Source organism: Haematobia irritans, chromosome 5 (genome assembly GCF_050003625.1).
Source record: "Haematobia irritans isolate KBUSLIRL chromosome 5, ASM5000362v1, whole genome shotgun sequence".
Taxonomy (NCBI): domain Eukaryota; kingdom Metazoa; phylum Arthropoda; class Insecta; order Diptera; family Muscidae; genus Haematobia; species Haematobia irritans.
The window spans coordinates 18,694,456-18,716,079 of NC_134401.1; the positions used below are offsets into that span (position 1 = coordinate 18,694,456).

The 21,624-nt window shown below is 36.2% G+C and overlaps 2 protein-coding genes across 2 annotated transcripts; one reads left to right on the top strand and one right to left on the bottom strand.

Annotated features, from left to right (window-relative positions):
- Nucleotides 1–1,286: 1,286 nt before the first annotated feature.
- Mal-A4 (Maltase A4) lies at nucleotides 1,287–7,815 on the bottom strand. Its single transcript, XM_075309675.1, has 5 exons — nucleotides 7,116–7,815; nucleotides 6,795–7,048; nucleotides 1,792–2,442; nucleotides 1,586–1,729; nucleotides 1,287–1,445 (listed from the first exon to the last, which is right to left on the bottom strand). Exons 1-5 carry the CDS (start codon nucleotides 7,737–7,739, stop codon nucleotides 1,370–1,372), a joined length of 1,749 nt encoding a protein of 582 aa, XP_075165790.1. The 5' UTR covers nucleotides 7,740–7,815; the 3' UTR covers nucleotides 1,287–1,369.
- Nucleotides 7,816–13,236: 5,421 nt separating this feature from the next.
- Nucleotides 13,237–20,385, top strand: Mal-A3 (Maltase A3). The gene is made up of 6 exons (XM_075312443.1): nucleotides 13,237–13,431; nucleotides 13,488–13,948; nucleotides 18,975–19,427; nucleotides 19,491–19,942; nucleotides 20,034–20,177; nucleotides 20,248–20,385. The coding sequence occupies exons 1-6, from the start codon at nucleotides 13,272–13,274 to the stop codon at nucleotides 20,312–20,314; spliced, it is 1,737 nt and encodes a 578-aa protein (XP_075168558.1). The 5' UTR covers nucleotides 13,237–13,271; the 3' UTR covers nucleotides 20,315–20,385.
- The last annotated feature ends 1,239 nt before the right edge of the window (nucleotides 20,386–21,624 follow it).

Here is a 21,624-nt window from a genome sequence, read left to right on the forward strand (position 1 = left end):
ATATCTTTTCTCCGGTTAACTGTAACTGAAAAATTTTCAGCAGTTAAGTTTCTAACTCGCATATGGAATATATACGCAAGATGACAGATATGTAGATATCACAGTTTAAAAGTTCGTTAGCTAACGGAGCTTCATGAAAATGGGGGTTAATGGATAACTTTAACTTTTTGTTTCAAATAAGTTAAAAACAGAGTAAGAATTCATAAAATTTTACAAATCATTTAAATTTTGTCGACAAAAATGCTAAATCCAATCTGAAAAAATTGTGAATTTTTGAAAATATTTGAGGTCAAACGTTTCCGACAAGCGTTACAATCCATTAAAAATTATAAAAATCACAGAATTTTTCAATTTACATCCATAACATTGAATTCGGATCACATATAAAGAAGTGATGCAAATTCAGTGCAACGGCTGTTGAAATGGAGGACTTCCGTTAAATTCATGTTAAATTCATCGCTTCTGCGTAAATTTTGCACCACTTCCGGATCCAAAAAGGACATTTTCATTACTTTTTTGGCGACGCTTTTTCATATAATTTATCAATTTCTTTATAATTTCATATAATTTCAATTCATATAATTTATCTATTTCTTTATTCTCTTGACATTAAAATATCATTGAATCTACACATTTACTTCAATAAAATTCTTAGAATAATATATTCCTCCCTGTTTCGATCTTCGGAATCGTAGATCGCAAAAATTTATTTATAGAGACACTATTGGACTCCAATAAAATTTTATTTTGAACTTCTCACTAAAAAGAGAATTTTATTACCAAGATTTAAGTTTCTATGTTTCAGGTTTAGGAAATTATGGCCAAACTAAAATTTTGCGATTTGCGATTCCGAATTTCGGAACACGGAGGATTGAGATTTGGATGAGATTTGGGTTAAACGACATTCACTCAAATGTTTAGCCATCCACCCAGGCAACAGCACGGTCAGTAGTAATCGAGTGAGTTACACGATCCTCTGCCCAACACAGATATTGAGTCGACGATAAGAGATCGAGTTACGTTGATAGTGATAGAGTTTATCTGGCCATCGGCATCGAACTCTGGCCATGACCATATTGCTAAAAGTTTTCTAATTTCGATATTTCGATCAAATTCTCTGGTCCTCTATGTCGCAATTACCCTCCCTCGTCTCACCAACCAGACAAGTGAATGAAAGAAATTAATCCAGGGTTCTGGTTTAAAACATTTTCCAAAATTAAATGAAATTTATTCTTAGGAATGAATATTGCCCCAAAAAGCCCCCAGTAATTTAAACACAACATATCTTACATATATTGATAGCAAATTTTTAAGTTTTATTAAATACACACAATTTAAATCACTTTAGCCACATGTTATCATAAGGCTGTCAAACTTTTATGGTTGACTTCAAAACCACAGCTTCTTTGGGTAGTAACACCACTTTATTACTTGCAACCTTATCACTGCAAAAAGAAAAACAATAATAATAATAAAAATAATAAAATAACCCAAAAACATAAATTTAAAAAATGTCCAACAATAAAAATATGGGTTGAAAATGAGGGGGAAATTAGCAATTAAAAAATCATTTAACAAGACTTACCCTATATGCCGTATAGACTTATCGGTAACAACCACATATTCAAATTCCGGGGGTAAATCGGCAAAGGCATCATTCATATTTATCGTTTGCATATAATCGAAAATATTCATAAGTGTTATATACATGAAGTTTTGTGCTAGGGAACTATTGAACAGAAAGCAATGAAAAAGGCGTCACAAAGAAAGGGGGAGTACAAAATTGCTTACCGCTTAATAGCCACAACATCATAATTGATAGCCTTAACTTCTGTGGACCCATCCCTGAAGGTATCTTCGCCTCGCAAATTTTGTAATTGTTTGAAAATATTCAAATGACTTCGGGCAATACCTCTTTGAATTTTCAAATTATCTCGCTTGTAATCGGCTCCAACCGGTAACCAAGTGCTTGAGCCATCAGAGAAGCCAGCATTTTTCTGATCATTCCAATGGAAAGGTGTACGAGCTGGATCTCTTGAACGATATTCGTAACCTTCTTCAGGCGCATTACATGCCTGAGGATCTACAGTATCATTCCATGATATCCATACATCTGTCATTCCAATTTCTTCACCATTATAGGTGATACTGCATCCGGGTAATGTCAATATCATTATATTGAACATATCTATACGATCCTCGCCGAAACGTGAACCTACTCGATTTTTGTCATGATTACCCACCACCCAATTGGGTGTACGACCAGCTGGCATAGTATTCAACCAATCATTGATAACTTGGGCATATTGATAGGCATCGGAATCATTCCACAAGTAGAGGATCATTTGGAAATTGAAGGGAATTTGAGAGCCTTCAGCAGTTGCATTACCATAGTATTCCATAACTATTTCAATAGGTGACCAGGTTTCCACCATTAAGATCCTAAAAAGGGATTTGGAAATATATCAATGTGATGTGTAAAATTCATTGTAATTTTAAAGATTTCATCTATTTCTATTAAAATTTTAATAAACTAAGAAAATAAGTTTTAACACAGCCTTGTAAGAAACGAAAAAAAAAAATTATATTGAAAGCTTATGTTAAACCTAGGGCCGAAAGAATATTGGGCGGGGCAAAATTCCCCGGTGAAATTTTTTCGCACCCATGAAAACATGGCTAGACAGAGTTCAGATTAAATTTTCACTCAGGCTCCAACTCCTCCGAATTAGAATTCTGTGTATGTCCCTGGGTCAACCGATGGATGGCATTCAACATCCCGAATTCTGGCTAACCAGAGACCACTCGGGCTCCACAATCTCCGAAACAGAATCACTGGGTCAATCGGTAGTGCACCCTCGCCCCTCGGTTGGATGGCATCCAACATTCGGAAGTATCAGAGGCACCGCAGTATCAGAGGGTCCAGTTCCTCGCAAACAGAATTCTGCGTATGTCCCTGGGTCAACTTTTTGTAAACCCTAGGCCTCTGGTTGGATGGCATTCGACATTCGGATGTGTCAGATACGATTTGCATTAGGTAGACTAACTGTAACATCGTGCTGACAAGGTGGAATTATATTGAAAACGTATTATGAATTCAGGAACGTATGAATAGGGGGCGGGCACTTCTTCCTCTGTGAAATTTTTTTCGATTACATGTCTTGGCTAGCCAAAGTCCAACGAAAATTTTCTCTCAGGCTCCACCCCCTTCCGAAACAAAACTCTGTGTACGTCCTGGATAACCCGATATTGCTTCCTCGGCCTTCGGTTGGAAGGCATCCAACATCCAGAACTATAAGGTGCGATTCGTTTAGACACAGCACAGAATCATTGTTGACGCCCGCTGAGCTTCGCCATATGGGACCTAGTTAAAATCTTCCCTGATGGAAGTTTCAAAATATTCGGTTGCATTTCAATTATCGTCGCATAAATTCGCACTCGGACTCCACCCTCTCTGAAACAGAATTTTGTGTATGTCGTTGGGTCAACCGGTAGTGAACCCAAGGCCTTCGGTTGGATCGCTCTAACATCCAAAGGTATCAGGCACGATTTTCGATATGTAAAATCATGGCAACATCGGTTGGGGCTCCTCCCCATAAATAAATAAAGAGAGTTCTGGGTATGTCCCTGTAGTGAACCCTCCGGTTGGATGGCATTCAACATTCAGAAGTGTCAGATACGATGTCCATTAAGTAGAGGCATCGCAACATCATGGGCGTTCCATGCCATCCGAAACAGAATACTGTGTACGTCTCTGGAGCAACCTATAGAGAACCCCTGCTTCGACTGTTTCGACCCAAAAGTTTTCCCACCTCAGTAATGGTGGTGACATTTCTGAGGGTTTCAAAGCTTCTCTAAGTGGTTTCACTCGGCTATAAAAAGGAGCTCCCTTGTCATTGAGCTTAACATGGAATCGGGAAACACTCACTGATAGGAGAGAAGTTCACCAATGTGGTATCACAATGGACTGAATAGTCTAAGTGAGCCTGATACATCGGGCTGCCACCTAACCTATAGAGAACCCTCTGGTTTGATGGCACACAACATCCAGAAATGTCATGTACGGTTTCCTTTATGTAGAGTCACCGCAACTGATTATGAATCCTTGGACGTATATATAGGGGACGGGGCCTTGTTTCGCTGTGAACATTTTTTCGCCTCATGTCTTGACTAGGCAGTGCCCAGAGTAAATTTTCTCTCCACCCCGCTCCGAAACAGAATTCCATGAACGTTTCTTGATCAACCGATAGTCGTTCCTCGGCCTCCGGTTGTATGGTATTCAACATCCAGAAGTATCAGGTGCTATTCTTCTCTATTAACAGCACTATGGATTGCCACTGTGTTTAGCGATATGGAAGATAGTTAACATCTTCCGTGGGGAAAATGCAAAATATTCGCCATGTCATCTTTCGATTATCTTCCAGGATTTTCCTATGAAACATTCAAAGTTGATAGATAAGGAAGATGACAGAAGTAAACCAACGTGACCCCTAAATCCAATGACTGTCTAAGTATCAGTCTCAGAGGATGGGGCCTCCATCTTTTTCAAAACAGAATTCTGTGTATGTCCCTGCGTGCTTCCTTGCCCTCCGGTTGGATGGCATACAACATTTTGAAGTATCATGTACGAATTGTCTAGACTCACCCCAGCATCTCTGTAGACGGCCATTGAGTTTCGCGCTATGAAACCTAGTTAACATCTTACCTGGTGGAAAATGCTAAATTTAAACCATGTCGTATTTCTGGTCTCTATTCATAGTCAAGGATGTCCCTATGGAACATTCAGAGTTGATAGATAAGAAAGATGAGAAATGGAAACCAAACTGGCCCCTGAATCCAAAGCCTGTCTAAATAAATTGGCTGAATAGCTACCACACCCTAGCATATAAAAGAGTCTGCCTTGCGAGGTCCAATAGATTGTGGAAACTATTTAGAACCTCCAGACAATACAAGGGACAACTATATAACATTGACTGCCTTCTGAAGGGAATGCTCTGAGCATCCTCATATTGTCCTTTGTGGAAGCAGAAAGCTACGATGATCAGATATAAGAATATACCTCAGACGATACAGATCTCCAAGAGTTCCATTGCAATTATCATAGAAAATTTGGGTACGTAGATGCTAAGATGCATATTGGAATGGTGTAAAATTCTAGGTCCGCGAATAGCAGAAATTCTATCGCTTACATTAGCCAACTCATCCGGATCCCTCAGATTGCAGCTAGTAAACGCAGGCCATCTACAGGATAATTACAAAAGAACGACAGCCTCCTAAAGACAGTTTTCCGACCATCCCCTCATTGTTGGTCTTGAAAGCAGTTAAAGGTTAAAGTGGCAGCCCGATTAAGATTCAGGCTCACTTAGACTATTCAGTCCATTGTGATAAAAGCAGTTAAGTTGAAACTCCTGCATCTTCAGATATGAAAATATTCTCCAGCCGATATAGGTCCAAAGAGCTACACAAAATTGGAGGAACTGTTGTCAGGTTACAGAGCCACAATATCAATGTCTGCTTGAGGTAACGAAAATCGAAAAATCAGCACTGCCGGGCATATTCCCTTTTACTTTGTTACGAAAATTCTGGATTTTGTCGCCACATTGACTAAGGTTTCCTCTGTTACGAGAATTCTGGAAGCAATTCTGCCTACTTTCGGAATTATCTAAAATTCTAGAACAAGGAGCACATTCTCACGGCCTTCGTAGATGTGGTGAAACAAACTCTTCAATTCGTACCTTTTAAGGTTCGGTTAGATAGGTTAGGTTAGGTTATGTGTCAGCCCGATGTATAAGGTCACTTAGACTATTCAGTCCATTGTGATACCACAGTGGTGAACTTCTCTCTTATCACTGAGTGCTGCCCGATTCCATGTTAAGATCAATGACAAGGGACCTCCTTTTTATAACCGAGTCCGAACGGCGTTCCACATTCCAGTGAAACCACTTAGAGAAGCTTTGAAACCCTCAGAAATGTCACCAGCATTACTGAGGTGGGATAATCCCCCGCTGAAAAACTTTTTGGTGTTCGGTCGTAGCAGGAATCGAGCCCACGACCTTGTTTATGCAAGGCGGGAATGCTAACCATTGCACCACGGTGGCTCCCATTCAGTTCGGTTAGATATAGTGCCAGTTCGACATTTCAAGCTATTCAGTCTGTGTGATGTGATTGTGGAGAACTTCTCTCTTGAGTGCTGCTCTCTTCTCACTGAATTGACCTATTTTTTATGCGAACAGCGTTTCACATTACGATGAAACCTCTTAGAGAAGCTTTCACCAGCATTGAAATTTCATCAGCATTCCAGATAAATTACCACACAATATAGTTTTGGTGTTCGACAAAAATTGGGATTGACCCCATTAACCTTTGTATACAAGGCGTGAATGCTAACCTTTGCACTAACGTACCACTTTAGGTTAGGTTAGGTGGCAGCCCGCTTTATCAGGTTCACTTAGACTATTCCGTCCATAGTGCTACCACAGTGGAGAACTTCGGTCTTATCCCTGAGTGCTGCTTGATTCCATGTTAAGTTCAATGACAAGGGACCTCCTTTTTATAGCCGAGTCCGAATGGGGTTCCACATTGCAGTGAAATCGCGGTGGCTTCCCGTACCACTTTATATAGGGGACCTTTTTCCCGACCAAGTGATTCCTATCCCATACAAAATATAAATGTGGAACAGCTTCTTTTCCCTCGTAAACCCAAAAGTTCATCATCATAGACCATCATCATAGATTTCCAAATGATCTTGATGGCCACCTTATTTACTCAACCCTATTCCACATTAACTCATATCTTACCTTTCTTCTCCGCCATTCTCCTTCTGATATTGATCCAAAATTTGACGCCATTCATAAACCAAATGGGGAGTTTCAGGTTGATCCACAGTATAGATATGATGTACATAACCATAATCATCAGGATCATCAGTCCAATCATTACGAGGTTCATCAGGATAATTGCCCTCAGCATCAGGAGCTATCTCAAAGGCATGATAGATGGCATCCACACGGAAACCATGAACTCCTTTACGTAACCAAAAGCGTAGAATATCCTTAAAGGAAAACGAAAAAAAACAAATAATTCTCGCTCTTATCCGAACAGTTTCTACGCCCACTTACATTCATTGCTTCTCGGACTTTAGGATTGCGAAAATTAAAATCAGGTTGCTTTTTATGGAACTGATGTAGATAGTATTCTTGACGTCCCTCATGCCATTCCCAAGCGGATCCACGAAAAACACTTACCCAATTATTGGGTACTGTTTTTGTGCCATTGACGATCTTACCAGGATGCCATACATAAAAGTCCTTGTATTGGGGATCATTAGCAGCGGATTTAATAAACCATTCACATTCATCACTCGAGTGATTGGGAACAAAATCCAAAATTATGCGTACGCCCATTTCTTTGGATTTGTTCATTAATTCCTCAAAATCTTCCATTGTTCCAAAGAGGGGATCGACCTCGGTAAAATTGGAAATATCATAGCCAAAATCAGCCATGGGAGATTTCAAAAAAGGCGATAACCATGTGGCAGCTATATTTATTTCTCTGAGATATGCCAGTTTACTGGTAACTCCCTTCAAATCGCCCACACCATCTCCATCACTATCCTTAAAGGAACGCGGGTAAATTTGATAGAACGAGGCTGTTTCCCACCAAGCTTTGGTTTTACCATCCACAAAACTGGCTGCGGCAAGTACCAAGAGCAATGCTCCGATTAACGTCCACACTCCACGCATTACGTTGATGATATGACAAGGCTCTCCGATTTACTTTTCTCTAACGTTAATGAGGTTGTTTTGTATTACTGGTGGTTAGATAGCCAACATTGATTGCCCTAATCTTTATTTGGCTCTAAGAGTTTTCAACGATAATTGAAACAATTATACTTTGGAAATCTATAAAAGAGGTTGCATATCTTTATTAGGCTTATCGATGCCCAGGGATAGAGAGGGGATGAGATCGTTTGGAGTAATAGGTTTTGTGAAATTTTTGCTATAAAGTAATCCAACAAACAAAAATTAAGGTAACTATTAAGGGTGCGATTGAACGAATATACAGTAATAAAATTGAATAGGGAATTGGTGATATTTTGACTGGCTTTTCAACTGAAGGTTGGGTTATGTTGAAAGAAGGACTCAGGCTGGCATGTCTCATATCGGCTGCCGGTATTCGGCTTGTTGTGTGATCTAACTTCATCTTTTCATTGTAGCCTCCTTTTATTCCAGGAACACTGTGTCTCTAATGAATTCTCCAATTTGATTCCAGTCCCTTTTTCCATGCTGGACCAGGTTCCGATTCATCTCATCGCCGTTATGGTTAACTGTTTACCTAGTAAAGGAAGTCCAGTGCGAAAGGTAATATTTCAAGATCTCATCATCCTCAAAACACGTCCTACAAGCATCATCCTCTGCGGCTCAGATGTGCTCTCAATTCTAAGTCCCAGGTCTTTATTCCCAGGGCAGGTCTGACTGCCGTCCAACTCGCCTTGAGTACTTCTCCAGTCTTTTTCTTATATCGATCACCCCATCGTCGACCGCTGTATTGGTCCTTATCACTTTATGTGTCTCCCGCGCCCAGGATCCAGGATATTACAAAACACAGACCACTACTCGTAGCCAAACCATCTAAGCCAATTTCCGATAAGCTCTTGTCGGCCTTTTGCATCTGGAGTGCAATCTTGTGTTCACAATCTTCAGTCTGGAGATATTCGACAAATTGTCTGCAGAACACGACTGTCATTCGAGCCGACAATAATCTACCAAACTTTGGAGAAAATTTGACCAAAAAGCTACCAAACAAAAAATTTATTTGCAAAATTTTATTTCTATAGAAAATTTTGTAATTTTGTGTCAAATTTTTGTTTCTATAGAAAATTTTGTCAAAATTTTATTTCTATAGAAAATTTGTCAAAAATTTTATTTCTATAGAAACTTTTGTCAAAATTTTATTTCTATAGAAAATTTTATCAAAATTTTATTTCGATAGAAAATTTTGTCAAAATTTTATATCTATAGAAAATTTTATCAAAATTTTATATATATAGAATTTTTTTTCAAAATTTTATATCTTTAGAACATTTTGTAAAAATTTGATTTCCATAGAAAATTTTATCAAAATGTTATTTCTATAAAAATTTTTGTCAAAATTTTGTTTCTATAGAACATTTTTATTTCTATTGAAAATTTTGTCAAAATTTAATTTCTACAGAATATTTTGTCAACATTTTATTTCGTTAGAAAATTTGTCAAAATTTCCTTTTTATAGAAAATTTTGTCAAATTTTTTTTTCTATAGAAAATTTTGTAAAAATGTTATTTCCATAGAAAATTTTATTTATATAAAATTTTTTGTCAAAATTTTATTTCTGCAGAAAATTTTATCTAAATTATATTTCTATAGAAAATTTTGTCAAAAATTTATATCTATAGACAATTTTGTCAAAAATGTTATATCTATAGAAAATTTTGTTAAAATTTTATTTCCACAGAAAATTTCATGAAAATTTTATTTCTATAGGAATTTTTGTCAAAATTTTATTTCTATTGAAAATTTTATTTCAATTGAAAATTTTGTCAAAATGTTATTTCGTTAGAAAGTTTGTCAAAATTTTATTTTTATATAAAATTTTGCAAAATTTTATTTCTATAGAAAATTTGTCAAAAATTTTATTTCGATAGAAAATTTTGTCAAAAATTTTATTTCGATAGAAAATTTTGTCAAAATTTTATTTCGGTAGAAAATTTTGTCAACATTTTATTTCTATACAAAATTTTGTCAAAAATTTATATATATATAGAAATTTTTTTCAAAATTTTATATCTTTAGAACATTTTGTAAAAGTTTGATTTCCATAGAAAATTTTATCAAAATTTTATTTCTATAAAAATTTTTGTCAAAATTTTATTTCTATAGAACATTTTTATTTCTATTGAAAATTTTGTCAAAATTTAATTTCTACAGAACATTTTGTCAACATTTTAATTCGTTAGAAAATTTGTCAACATTTTCTTTTATAGAAAATTTTGTCAAAATTTAATTTGTATAGAAGATTTTGTAAAAATTTTAATTCCATAGAAAATTTTTTTTCTATAAAATTTTTTGTCAAAATTTTATTTCTGCAGAAAATTTTATCTAAATTTTATTTCTATCGAAAATTATGTCAAAAATGTATATCTATACAAAATTTTGTCAAAAATTTTATATCTATAGAAAATTTTGTAAAAATTTGATTTCCACAGAAAATTTCATGAAAATTTTAGTTCTATAGAAATTTTTGTCAACATTTTATTTCTATGGAAAATTTTATTTCTATAGAAAATTTGTCAAAAATTTTATTTCGATACAAAATTTTGTCAAACATTTTATTTCGATAGAAAATTTTGTCAAACATTTTATGTCGATAGAAAATTTTGTCAAAAATTGTATTTCGATAGACAATTTTGTCAAAATTTTATTTCGGTAGAAAATTGTGTCAACATTTTATTTCTATACAAAATTTTGTCAAAATTTTATATCTATAGAAAATTTTGTCTAAATTTTATATCAATAGATCATTTTGTTAGAATTTGATTTCCATAGAAAATTTTATCAATATTTTATTTCTATAAAATTTTTTGTCAAAATTTTATTTCTATAGAAAATTTTATATCAATAGAACATTTTGTAAGAATTTGATTTCCATAGAAGATTTTATCAAAATTTTATTTCTATAAAATTTTTGTCAAAATTTTATTTCTATAGAAAATTTTGTCATATATTTATTTCTATTGAAAATTTTGTCAAAATTTTATTTCTACAGAACATTTTGTCAAAATTTTATTTCGCTAGAAAATTTGTCAAAATTTTCTTTTTATAGAAAATTTTGTCAAAATTTGATTTCCATAGAAAATTTTATTTCTATAAAATTTTTTGTCAAAATTTTATTTCTGCAGAAAATTTTATCTAAATTTTATTTCTATAGAAAATTTTGTCAAAAATTTTATATCTATAGAAAATTTTGTTAAAATTTGATTTCCACAGAAAATTTCATGAAAATTTTATTTCTATTGAAAATTTTGTCAAAATTTTATTTCAATTGAAAATTTTGTCAAAATTTTATTTCTACAGAACATTTTGTCAAAATTATATTTCGTTAGAAAATTTGTCAAAATTTTATTTTTATAGAAAATTTTGCAAAATTTTATTTCTATAGAAAGTTTTGTCATCATTTTTTGGGTTTTCTTTTCGAATAAGAAGAAGCTCTCCTATCTTTAACATAAAAACTATTGTGACATCACAATGGTCTTATGTTCGGAAAATTGTCTACAGAAGGCATTTGCAGGATAGGTATCAACCTTCAAAGTTTGTCCCCAAACTAAATGAAGATGGTTTACTTCCGTTTCGTGTTTGAGAGATTTCGGATCGTAGATCTTGTGTCTAAGATCAGACTCTTCATGCTGCTTAACCCACTTGGCTCGCATATGTGGTAATATTCAGATTCTTAGGATCGGCTAGGTTTTCTTTCCGAATCTCATCACTCATATCTGCCAACATTGATGTATCTAAAGCGAAAGCTACTCGTAACCAAACCAATGCACAGTGGTCGATCCCTTTGGCCAAAAATAAAAAATCAAATTTAGAAATTTGTCAAAAAGTGTGGCATCACTGTTTCTTATATAAACAAGGTTTTACAATGTCGTGACATAATTATAAAGCCGTGACCGAAGTTTCACGATGATACCTATACTGGAAGTATTTTTGGCCGCTATATAGCATATAGCACCGACCACTGTGCAATGGAGCCAAATACGTGGAGTTCTTGGCGATCTGTATAGCCTTGCCACAAGACACGAAAATCTCGCCTTTGTCCGTACTATCCGCAATTTGGGGATGCTTGTGTGCTAATGGCATTACCTGGTCAGGTATCATCTTTTATATCTATATAAAATTATGCCAACATTTTTTTTCTATAGACAATTTTGTCAAAATTTTATTTCTAAAGAAAATTTTTTCAAAATGTTATTTCTGTAGAAAATTTTGTGAAAATTTTATTTCTATAGAATATGTTGTCAAAATTTTATATTTATATAAAATTTTGTCAAAATTTTACTTCTATAGAAAATTTTGTCAAAATTTTATTTCTATAGAAAATTTTGTCAACATTTTATTTCTATAAGAAATTTCGTCAAAATTTTATTTCTATAGAAAAATTTGTCATAATTTTATTTCTATAGAAAATTTTGTCAAAATTTTATTTCTATAGAAAATTTTGTCAAAATTTTATTTCTATAGAAAATTTTGTCAAAATTTTATTTCTATAGAAAATTTTGTCAAAATTTTATTTCTATAGAAAATTTTGTCAAAATTTTATTTCTATAGAAAATTTTGTCAAAATTTTATTTCTATAAGAAATTTCGTCAAAATTTTATTTCTATAAGAAATTTTGTCAAAATTTTATTTCTATAGAAATTTTTTTCAAAATTTTATTTCTATAGAAAATTTTGGCAAAATATAATATCTATAGAAAAATTTGTCATAATTTTATTTCTATAGAAAATTTTGTCAAAATTTTATTTACATAGAAAATTTTGTCAAAATTTTATTTCTATAGAAAATTTTGTCAAAATTTTATTTCTATAGAAAGTTTTGTAAAAATTTTATTTCTATAGAAAGTTTTGTAAAAATTTTATTTCTAAATATTTACAAACTCTGAATATTTAAATTCAAAATTTTGTCCATTATTTCATAAGTAATTTTTTTTTTTTTGTTTGTCTTTTTCCCTAACACCAACTTCATAGGTATGTTGGGTATCTCTGGAAACATTCCGCTAGAAAGTATGTACTGTGAGGCAATATAGCTCATAAATATTTGATAATAATTTATGAGTAAATATAGATTCAATAATCCATTATTGATATTTCTGTGATCCCGGCATGTGTTACAACATTTAATAATGGACTGAGAGAATTTTTTTTTTTTGGGGAAAGGTTGATTAATTTTCAAAATTCTACTTATTTAACTACTGTTCTAATACAGTGATAAATTATAAGTTATAACATATTTTTAAATTTAGAAATAAGAAAAAGATAATATTTTCAAATTTAATTTATGTCTATGCCTTCGCCTAGATCATTATCATCATTAGAAATTGTTTTTGTATGTTCTCCTATCAATTAGTGCTAGCTTATCTGCCGGTTGGTATTATATTATAAATCGAAAAGCTAAAGGTAATATCGATTTAATTTCAAATAGAACGAGCACGAGACTAGAAGGGACCAACCACCAACTAAGATGCGGGTGCTACTGTATTTTTGTATATTTCTGATAGGAATTTTGGATTATTCATCGATTGAGGCAGCGGAATTAAAATGGTGGCAAACAGCTTCATTCTATCAAATATATCCAAGGTCCTTCAAGGATAGTGATGGAGATGGTGTGGGTGATTTAAAAGGTATGACCAACAAAACAGAAAAAATTAACCGATGACTAATTTCTATTATTTTCTAGGTGTAACCCAACAATTACCCTATTTGAAAGAGATTGGCATTACAGCCACTTGGCTATCGCCCATTTTTACCTCACCCATGGCTGATTTTGGTTATGATGTAGCTAATCTCACTGAAATCGATCCCATTTTTGGAACCATGGAAGATTTTGAGGCCTTAATTGAAAAGGCCAAAGCCATAGGAGTAAAAATTATTTTGGATTTTGTTCCCAATCATACCAGTGATGAATGTGAATGGTTCATTAAATCGGCTGCCAATGATCCCACATATAAGGATTTTTATGTTTGGCATCCGGGCAAGATAGTCGATGGAGTTCGCCAGCCACCAACAAATTGGATAAGTGTTTTCCGTGGTAGCATGTGGACATGGCATGAAGAACGTCAAGAATATTATCTACATCAATTTCATGCCAAGCAACCAGATTTGAATTATCGCAATCCCAAGGTTATGGAAACAATGAAGGTAGAGTACGACTAAAATAAATTTTTTATATAACCTTCAGGTGTGGGTTATGGATAATTGACTATAGAGGTGCAAGTGCTTTTATAGTAGAAAACATAAATTAATTATACATTGCCCAGTAATCCTAGGATATTTTGATATAACCTGTAGCAGATTGAGTCGAAGGCAATGCCCTACTCAGTCCTTGAATGTATTGTCTTTGTTGCTGGGTAGCGGTCAGATTCTTGGTTACGGTGAAAGTAGACTAATTGACCAATACAAGCCTTCAAGGTATTTCCGCTTTCCTGATTTCACCCACGGGCCAATATTCCTTTTTTCCTACATATCTAGTATTTCAAGAGCCATTTCCAGTACAGGTATCATCCTTAGGAGTTTACCTACCAAATAAAATAAGGATGTTATACTTCCGCTTAGAAATTTAGCGACTTTGAATCACCAAACACCGATTCGACTCTTCATACTTCAGACTCTTCATACTGCTCGGTCCACTTGGCTCGCCTATGTATTTCTGCTTTCCTGGTTTCACCAAAGGGCCAATATTCCTTTTTTCCCACATATTTCAAGAGTGCATTATGTTGGTCTGTAATCTTATACCATTTTCTCTAACTAGCTTCAGCAAAGGCCACTACTCGTAACCTAACCATCTGAGCCAATTTCCGTGGAGCTCCTAGAGGCTTTTATCTCCTGGAGTACAATCTCTTGTTGGGTCTGAGGGCATGGAAGTCTCGCCTTTATTTTCTGCTGATGTTCGAAAACTTGTCTACAGGAGGTATTTGCAGTACAGGTATCATCCTTAGGAGTTAACCTTCCAAACTAAATAAGGATTTTATACTTCCCTTTCGGGTTTGAACGTTTTCGATCAGCGTGTTTAAGATCAGACTGGGCAAGCTTTTCTTTTCGAATCTCATCACTCTGCTAAGATTAATGTATCTAAAGTAAAGGCCACTCGTAACCAATCCAACGGAACGAATTGGGTGAGATCTTGGAGGCTTTTGTAGTCTAGTCGGAGGAAACAAAAGTCTGGCCTTTACCAGAGGATGCTCGAAAATTTTTCTGCAGAAGGCATTTGGTGGATATGTGTCTTCTTTGGAGATTGCCCCAAAGTAAATGGAGATTGGCTTTGGTATCTTTCTCATCAACCATTTGTCCAAGATAGTAGTCTTCCAGATGCCTGTCCTATTTGTACCGCTTAAGTGGTAAAATTCTGAATTCTAGGATCGGATGGATTTACTGTCCGAATTGCATCCCTCTTATCTGCCAACAATGATGTATCTAAAGCAAAGGCACTCGTAACCAAAGCAACAGAGACAAATGCTCATGGCGGCCTGGTCCCAGGCGAGCCTTTTGTGTCCTGGGGCCTGACTATCTGCAGTTTGGGACTGATCGAAGAATTGTCTGCAGAAGATATTTGCTACCCAGGTATCATCTTTAGAGTTTTCCCCTAAACTACATGGAGACGTCGTGTTTCCGTTTTGGGTTAGCCAGCTTTCGACTTATAATCCATGTGTTGAAGATCGTAGTCCTACATATGCTTGCCGTACTTGTATCGCTTATATGGTAAAATTCAGAATCTTAGGATTGGATGGGTTTTCCGTCCGAATCGCATTCCTCAAAACGGCCGACGAATCGCATCCCTCAAAACTGATGTATAAAAAGCAAAGGCGGTCTTTTAAATTTGAAGTACAATGTCCTGATGGGTCTGAGGGCACGGAACTTTTGCGATTACTCAACAAATTGTCTGCAGAAGACATTTGCAGTACAGATCCTTCAAAGTTTGTCCCCAAACTAACTAAGATGTTATACTTCAATTTCTAGTTAGAGAGATTTTGAATCATCGACCACGTGACAAAGATCGGGCTCTTCCAAACTCTTGGGATCGGCTGAGGTTTCTTTCCGAATCTCTGCTGTACTGAGGGGGAGAAAGTCTCGTTTTTCTCTTCTGCCTGCTCTATCTGCAGTCGTGGGATTCTCTACTAATTGCCTCTATGCTTTGGATTTCGTCCTTAAACTAAATGGAGATGTTGTCTTTCCGTTTCGGTGTTGACATCTTTCGAATCATAGACCAAGTATCCAAGGCAGACTCCTTCAAATGCTTGCTCCACTTGTCTGACCTATGTGGTAAAATTCAGAATCCCAGGATTGGATGGAGTTTCTCTTCAAATTGCATCCAGCTTATCTGCCAACATTGATGCCTCCAAAATAAAGACCACTCGTAGCCAAACCATGTAAGTCGGGGAGCTCTTTGCGGTCTTTAAATTCCGCAGTACAATGTCCTGTAGCATGTGAGGACAAGGAACTCTCGCCTTTGTTTTCTGCTCCTCCTGCTTTATATGAAGTCTGTGAATTCCCGGAAAATTGTCTACAGAAGGCATTTATAGATCAATTATCATCCATAGGAGTTTACCCCCCAAACTAAATAGGGATGTTATACTTCCGTTTCGGGTTTGAGCTATTTCGAATTATCGACCCTGTATCCAAGGTCAGACTCCTCCAGATGCTTGTCCTACTTGTCTGTCCTATGTGGTAAGATTCATAATCTAGGATCGGGTGGGGTTTCTTTCCAACATTGATGTATCCAAAGCAACGACGACTCGTAACCAATTGCGTGGGATTCTTGGCGACTTTTATCGTCTGGAGTAAAATTTCGCCTATGATTTCTGCTTGCTATATCTGCATTCAGGAGATTCTCTACTAATTATTTGCAGACGGCATTTGTGGTAAAGGTTCCCTGCTTTGAAGTTTGTCTCCAAACTAAATGGAGATATTTCCGTTTCGTGTTTGAGAGATTTCAAATTATCGGCCATATGATCAAGATCAAATTCTTCCAGACTCTTGCCCCACTTATCGATCATATTTAGTAAATTCAGAATCCTAGAATTGGCTAAGTGTTCTTTCCGATCTGAGGGTTCGGAAGTCTCGTTTTCTCTTCTGACTGCTCTATATGCATTCTGAGGATTCTCGGCGCATTTTCCGCAGAAAGCATTTCTAACAAACTCCGGAGGATTATACCCTTAATCCTCCGAAGTTTTTCCTTCGACTAAATGGGGATGTTGTCTTTCCGTTTCGGGTTTAACATATTTCGAATCATCGACCATGTCTCCAAAATAAAACTCTCACAGATGAGTGTCTCGCCTATGTGGTAGGAATCAGAATCCCAAGATCGGGTGGGTTTTCTTTCTGAATCACATTCCTCTTATCTAACAACATTTATACTTTTATAGCATAGGCCACTACTCGTATAAAAAACTACCTGAGCCAAATGGGGGGGGGTCTCTTGGCGACATTTATGGGTTGGGTCGTGGGTCACGGAAGTCTTGCCTTCGCGCTCTGCATATACTATTTGCCGTATGAAAATTTTCGATGAATTGTCTGTAGAAGGCGTTTGCAGTGCTAAGAATCCTAAGATATGTTGGGTATTCTTTCCAAATCCCATCCAGCTGGCAACACTGATATTTCCAAAGCGAATTTCGGATGAATGTGAAGAATTGGCTCGCCAGCAAGCATATTTTACATGCTATTGTGAAAACGTTCTTGAAGATATTTTCTACAGCAACGCTGTTGTTGGCACTGGGGAACTGTTTTCCGCCAGCATGGTTAATTAATTCCAATTGGCTTTATTAAGGTTCATAAATTTTCTCTTCGTGGGAATGATGGTGTCTGTACCTATATTAAACATCGCTTATTGAGTGATCATTCGGGGAACTTTGACTAGATTAGGTGGTGTCCGTTTATAACCCACAAGTCTGTGTCTGATCTGTAATAAATTTTCCTCTGAGAACCCATATCCCAGCTCTGAGAAACAACCGTTATCATTCAGGTCGCTTAACAGCATGGAAGTTGTCACCGTTACAGTTCCTTTGAAGGATATTGAGACCACTCATCAGGTTCCTTGCAATAGTCGTGGCCATTGCCCGTACATTGCGGGCCGGTCTGTATTCGTCACCGGCAAGGAATAACCTTCACGCTCATGAAATCAGTCAAATTAATTATCTTTCTTGTCAGCACGTTACAAATGCCTTGAAGGATTCCTGGAAATGGTTGGGGTGGTTTATTCTAGTAGTCCTGGCTGGTCGGTTTTCGCCGCTGACTGTATTAAGTCTATAGTCGATGAATGGTAGAGGTTCTTAAAATGTTGGGACTTACAGCACCAATGTGCAATGAAATCAGGGGTATATAGCCCCGAATTTCTGAGGCATAAGCTCTTCAGTGTCGACGTCTTGCAGATGAAACCAAATTCCCTAGAACTAAGCTCGGAAAGTGTGTCATCGTCTTGCAAATGAAACAAAGGTCATGAGAGGTGGATTTCCCAAGTTTATGTCGTGATAGGTTAGGTTAGGTTATGTGGCAGCCCGATATATCAGGCTCACTTAGACTATTCAGTCCATTGTGATACCACATTGGTGAACTTCTCTCTTATCACTGAGTGCTGCCCGATTCCATGTTAAGCTCAATGACAAGGGACCTCCTTTTTTTAGCCGAGTCCGAACGGCGTTCCACATTGCAGTGAAACCACTCAGAAATGTCACCAGCATTACTGAGGTGGGATAATCCACCGCTGAAAAACTTTTTGGTGTTCGGTCGAAGCAGGAATCGAACCCACGACCTTGTGTATGCAAGGCTGGCATGCTAACCATTGCACCACGGTGGCTCCCGTGATGCATCCGACTCAAGAAGAATGAACAAATGCCACCCATATCTGATAGGTGTTGCCTCTTGGTCTCTCGAGCTCATCCATCCGGCGATTCTTCAAGTCAGTAGTTTAAGTGTTCGATTTCCTAGTAAGCTCGATATGATTTGAGCGTCTTGAGGGTTTGGAGTTATCTAAGCCTATCTTTGTCTAACAGGGTTATACATGTTTTTGACTGATTCCGAAAGCAAAATTACCCTGAAACTGTATCGATTTGCATAGAAGCGATTAAACAAACTGGATTACCATAAAGAACCTTTAAAACCAATCAGGGTATTTACATCGCAGGTTCTGCGCAGCTCTAGCATCACAAATTTTATTTTATTTTCTCCATTTCAGGATGTCTTACGTTTTTGGTTGCGACGTGGAGCCTCTGGCTTCCGTGTGGATGCTGTTCCCCATACCTTCGAGGTTCCACCAGATTCGGAAGGCAATTATCCAGATGAGCCACGTAATCCCAATGTTAATGATCCCGAAGATTATGAATATTTCCAACACATCTATACCACAAATCAACCGGAAACAATTGATATGATTTATCAATTCCGTCAAGTATTGGAAGAAATGGATGCTGAATTGGGTGGCGATGATCATATTATCATGACCGAGGCCTATGCACCCTTAGATGTGATCATGCAATACTATGGTAATAGTACACATGAGGGTGCTCAAATACCCTTCAATTTTCAATTGATTAGTAATTTAAATAAGAATTCCAATGCCTATTACTATGATGAATTAATCAATACATGGATGACTAATATGCCAGAGGGAAAGACAGCCAATTGGGTGGTAAGTTAGAAAATTTAAAAAAAAAACGTTGAAATTCCTTTATAGAGAAATTATATTTTTTAGTTGGGCAATCATGATCAAAGTCGTTTTGGTTCACGTCTGGGAGAGGATCGTATCGATATCATCAATATGCTATTGCTCACCCTACCCGGCTGTAGTATCAACTATAATGGTGAAGAAATCGGTATGACTGATGTCTGGATTAGTTGGAATGATACAGTGGATCCTCAAGCTTGTCAATCAAATCCCCAAGAATATGAACGTTTAACTCGTGATCCAGTTCGTACACCATTCCAATGGAATGATCAAAAATTTGCTGGCTTTACTGAGGGTTCCTCTACATGGTTACCCGTTTCGGATAATTATAAAATGGTTAATGTTCAACGTGAGAGGGGTATAACACGAAGTCACTTGAATGTCTACAAACAATTGCAGAATTTACGAAGGGATCCAGTATTCCAACAGGGCGGTAGTGAAATTAAGGCTTTGAATGCAAATGTTTTGGCTATTAAACGGTGAGTGATATTGTGACGAAGATAAGAGTTAATATGTTCTCTTGGAATGACTTATTGCATTCTTATTATTGAGTTTTTCATCTGTGTTTAGATTCCTTCCCGGATCTGACTCGTATGTCACTCTTCTCAATATTAACGATAGTTATGAGATCCTGAATTTGAATGCTGGTTTTAGTGGCCTTACCAAACAAATGAAATATGTTGTAGTTAGTGATCGTAGTCCTAGAAATAATGGGTATGTTTGTGATTGTATGATTAATCGTGATGGAATTGAATCCTTTTTACAATTATTTCCATTTTTTCAGAGATGTGGTTTACAGCGACTCTGTGACATTGATGCCCAAAGAAGCTATAGTTTTGAAGACTGTTTGATGATATTGTGAAGATATCATAATAAATACCTATGTAATGAAAACTTAAACCAAATACAGAAATATCTAAAAGATGAATGTGTTCTTATTACCAGCGTACAAGTTGTATTGCCGGAAGCAAGTGGACCTTTCCACATACCAAAGAGTGTAGTTTCATTTCTCTTATTTTTAGTATTTCAACTTGCTACAAAAATTAAATAATCATTAGACCATAGTAAATTCCAGTTCCAGACTAGTTTAGACCCACCCCTTCACCTTGGAACAATCGAATCATCGACCAAGTATCCAAAGCAGACTCCTTCAAATGCTTGCTCCTCTTCTCTGAACTATGTGGTAAAATTCAGAATCCCAGGATTGAATGGGTTTTCTCTTCAAATCGCATCTCGCTTATCTGCCAACATTGATGCCTCTAAAGCAAAGATCACTCATAGCCAAACCATCTAAGCCAATTGTCGGGGAGCTCCTTGCTGTCTTTAAAGTCAGGAGTACAATGTCCTGTAGCATAGGAGGACACGGAACTCTTTGTCTTCTGTCTGCTTTATCTGAAATCTGGAAAAATGGAAAAATCTCGCCTCTGACTTCTGCCTGCTATATCTGCATTCAGGAGATTCTCGACTAATTATTCGCAGACGGCATTTGTGGTAAAGGTTCCCTGCTTTGAAGTTTGTCCCCGAACTAAATAGAGATATTTCCTTTTCGCGTTTGAGAGATTTCAAATTATCGGCCATATAATCAAGATCAAATTCTTGCAGACTCTTGCCCCACTTGTCTCGCATATTTAGTATATTCAGAATCCTATAATTGGCTGTGCTTTCTTTCCGATGTTTTGTTCGATCTGAGGGTGCGGAAGTCTCGTTTTCTCTTCTGACTGCTCTATCTGTATTCTGAGGATTCTGTGTAGTTTCATTTCTCTTATTTTTAGTATTTCAACTTGCTACAAAAATTAGATAATCCTTGGACCATAGTAATTTCCAGATCCAGACTAGTTTGGACCCACCGCTTCACCTTGGAACAATTCGTATATAAATTTGAAGAACCTTCTTTCTCCGGAGGCCACGCTATAGGTTTCAAATATTTTTGGTCGAAAATGAATTTCGCCAATGTATTGGAATATCTGAGATTATTTTGAGCATTGCACTGTTAACTCGTAGGCTTACTACCGTTGTTGCTAGTTGATAGTTTAGCCAATATATCAACACATGTAGGTTAGGTTAGGTTAGGTTAGGTGGCAGCTCGATGTATCAGGTTCACTTACTCGTAGACTATTCAGTCCATTGTGATACCACAGTGGTGAACTTCTCTCTTATCACT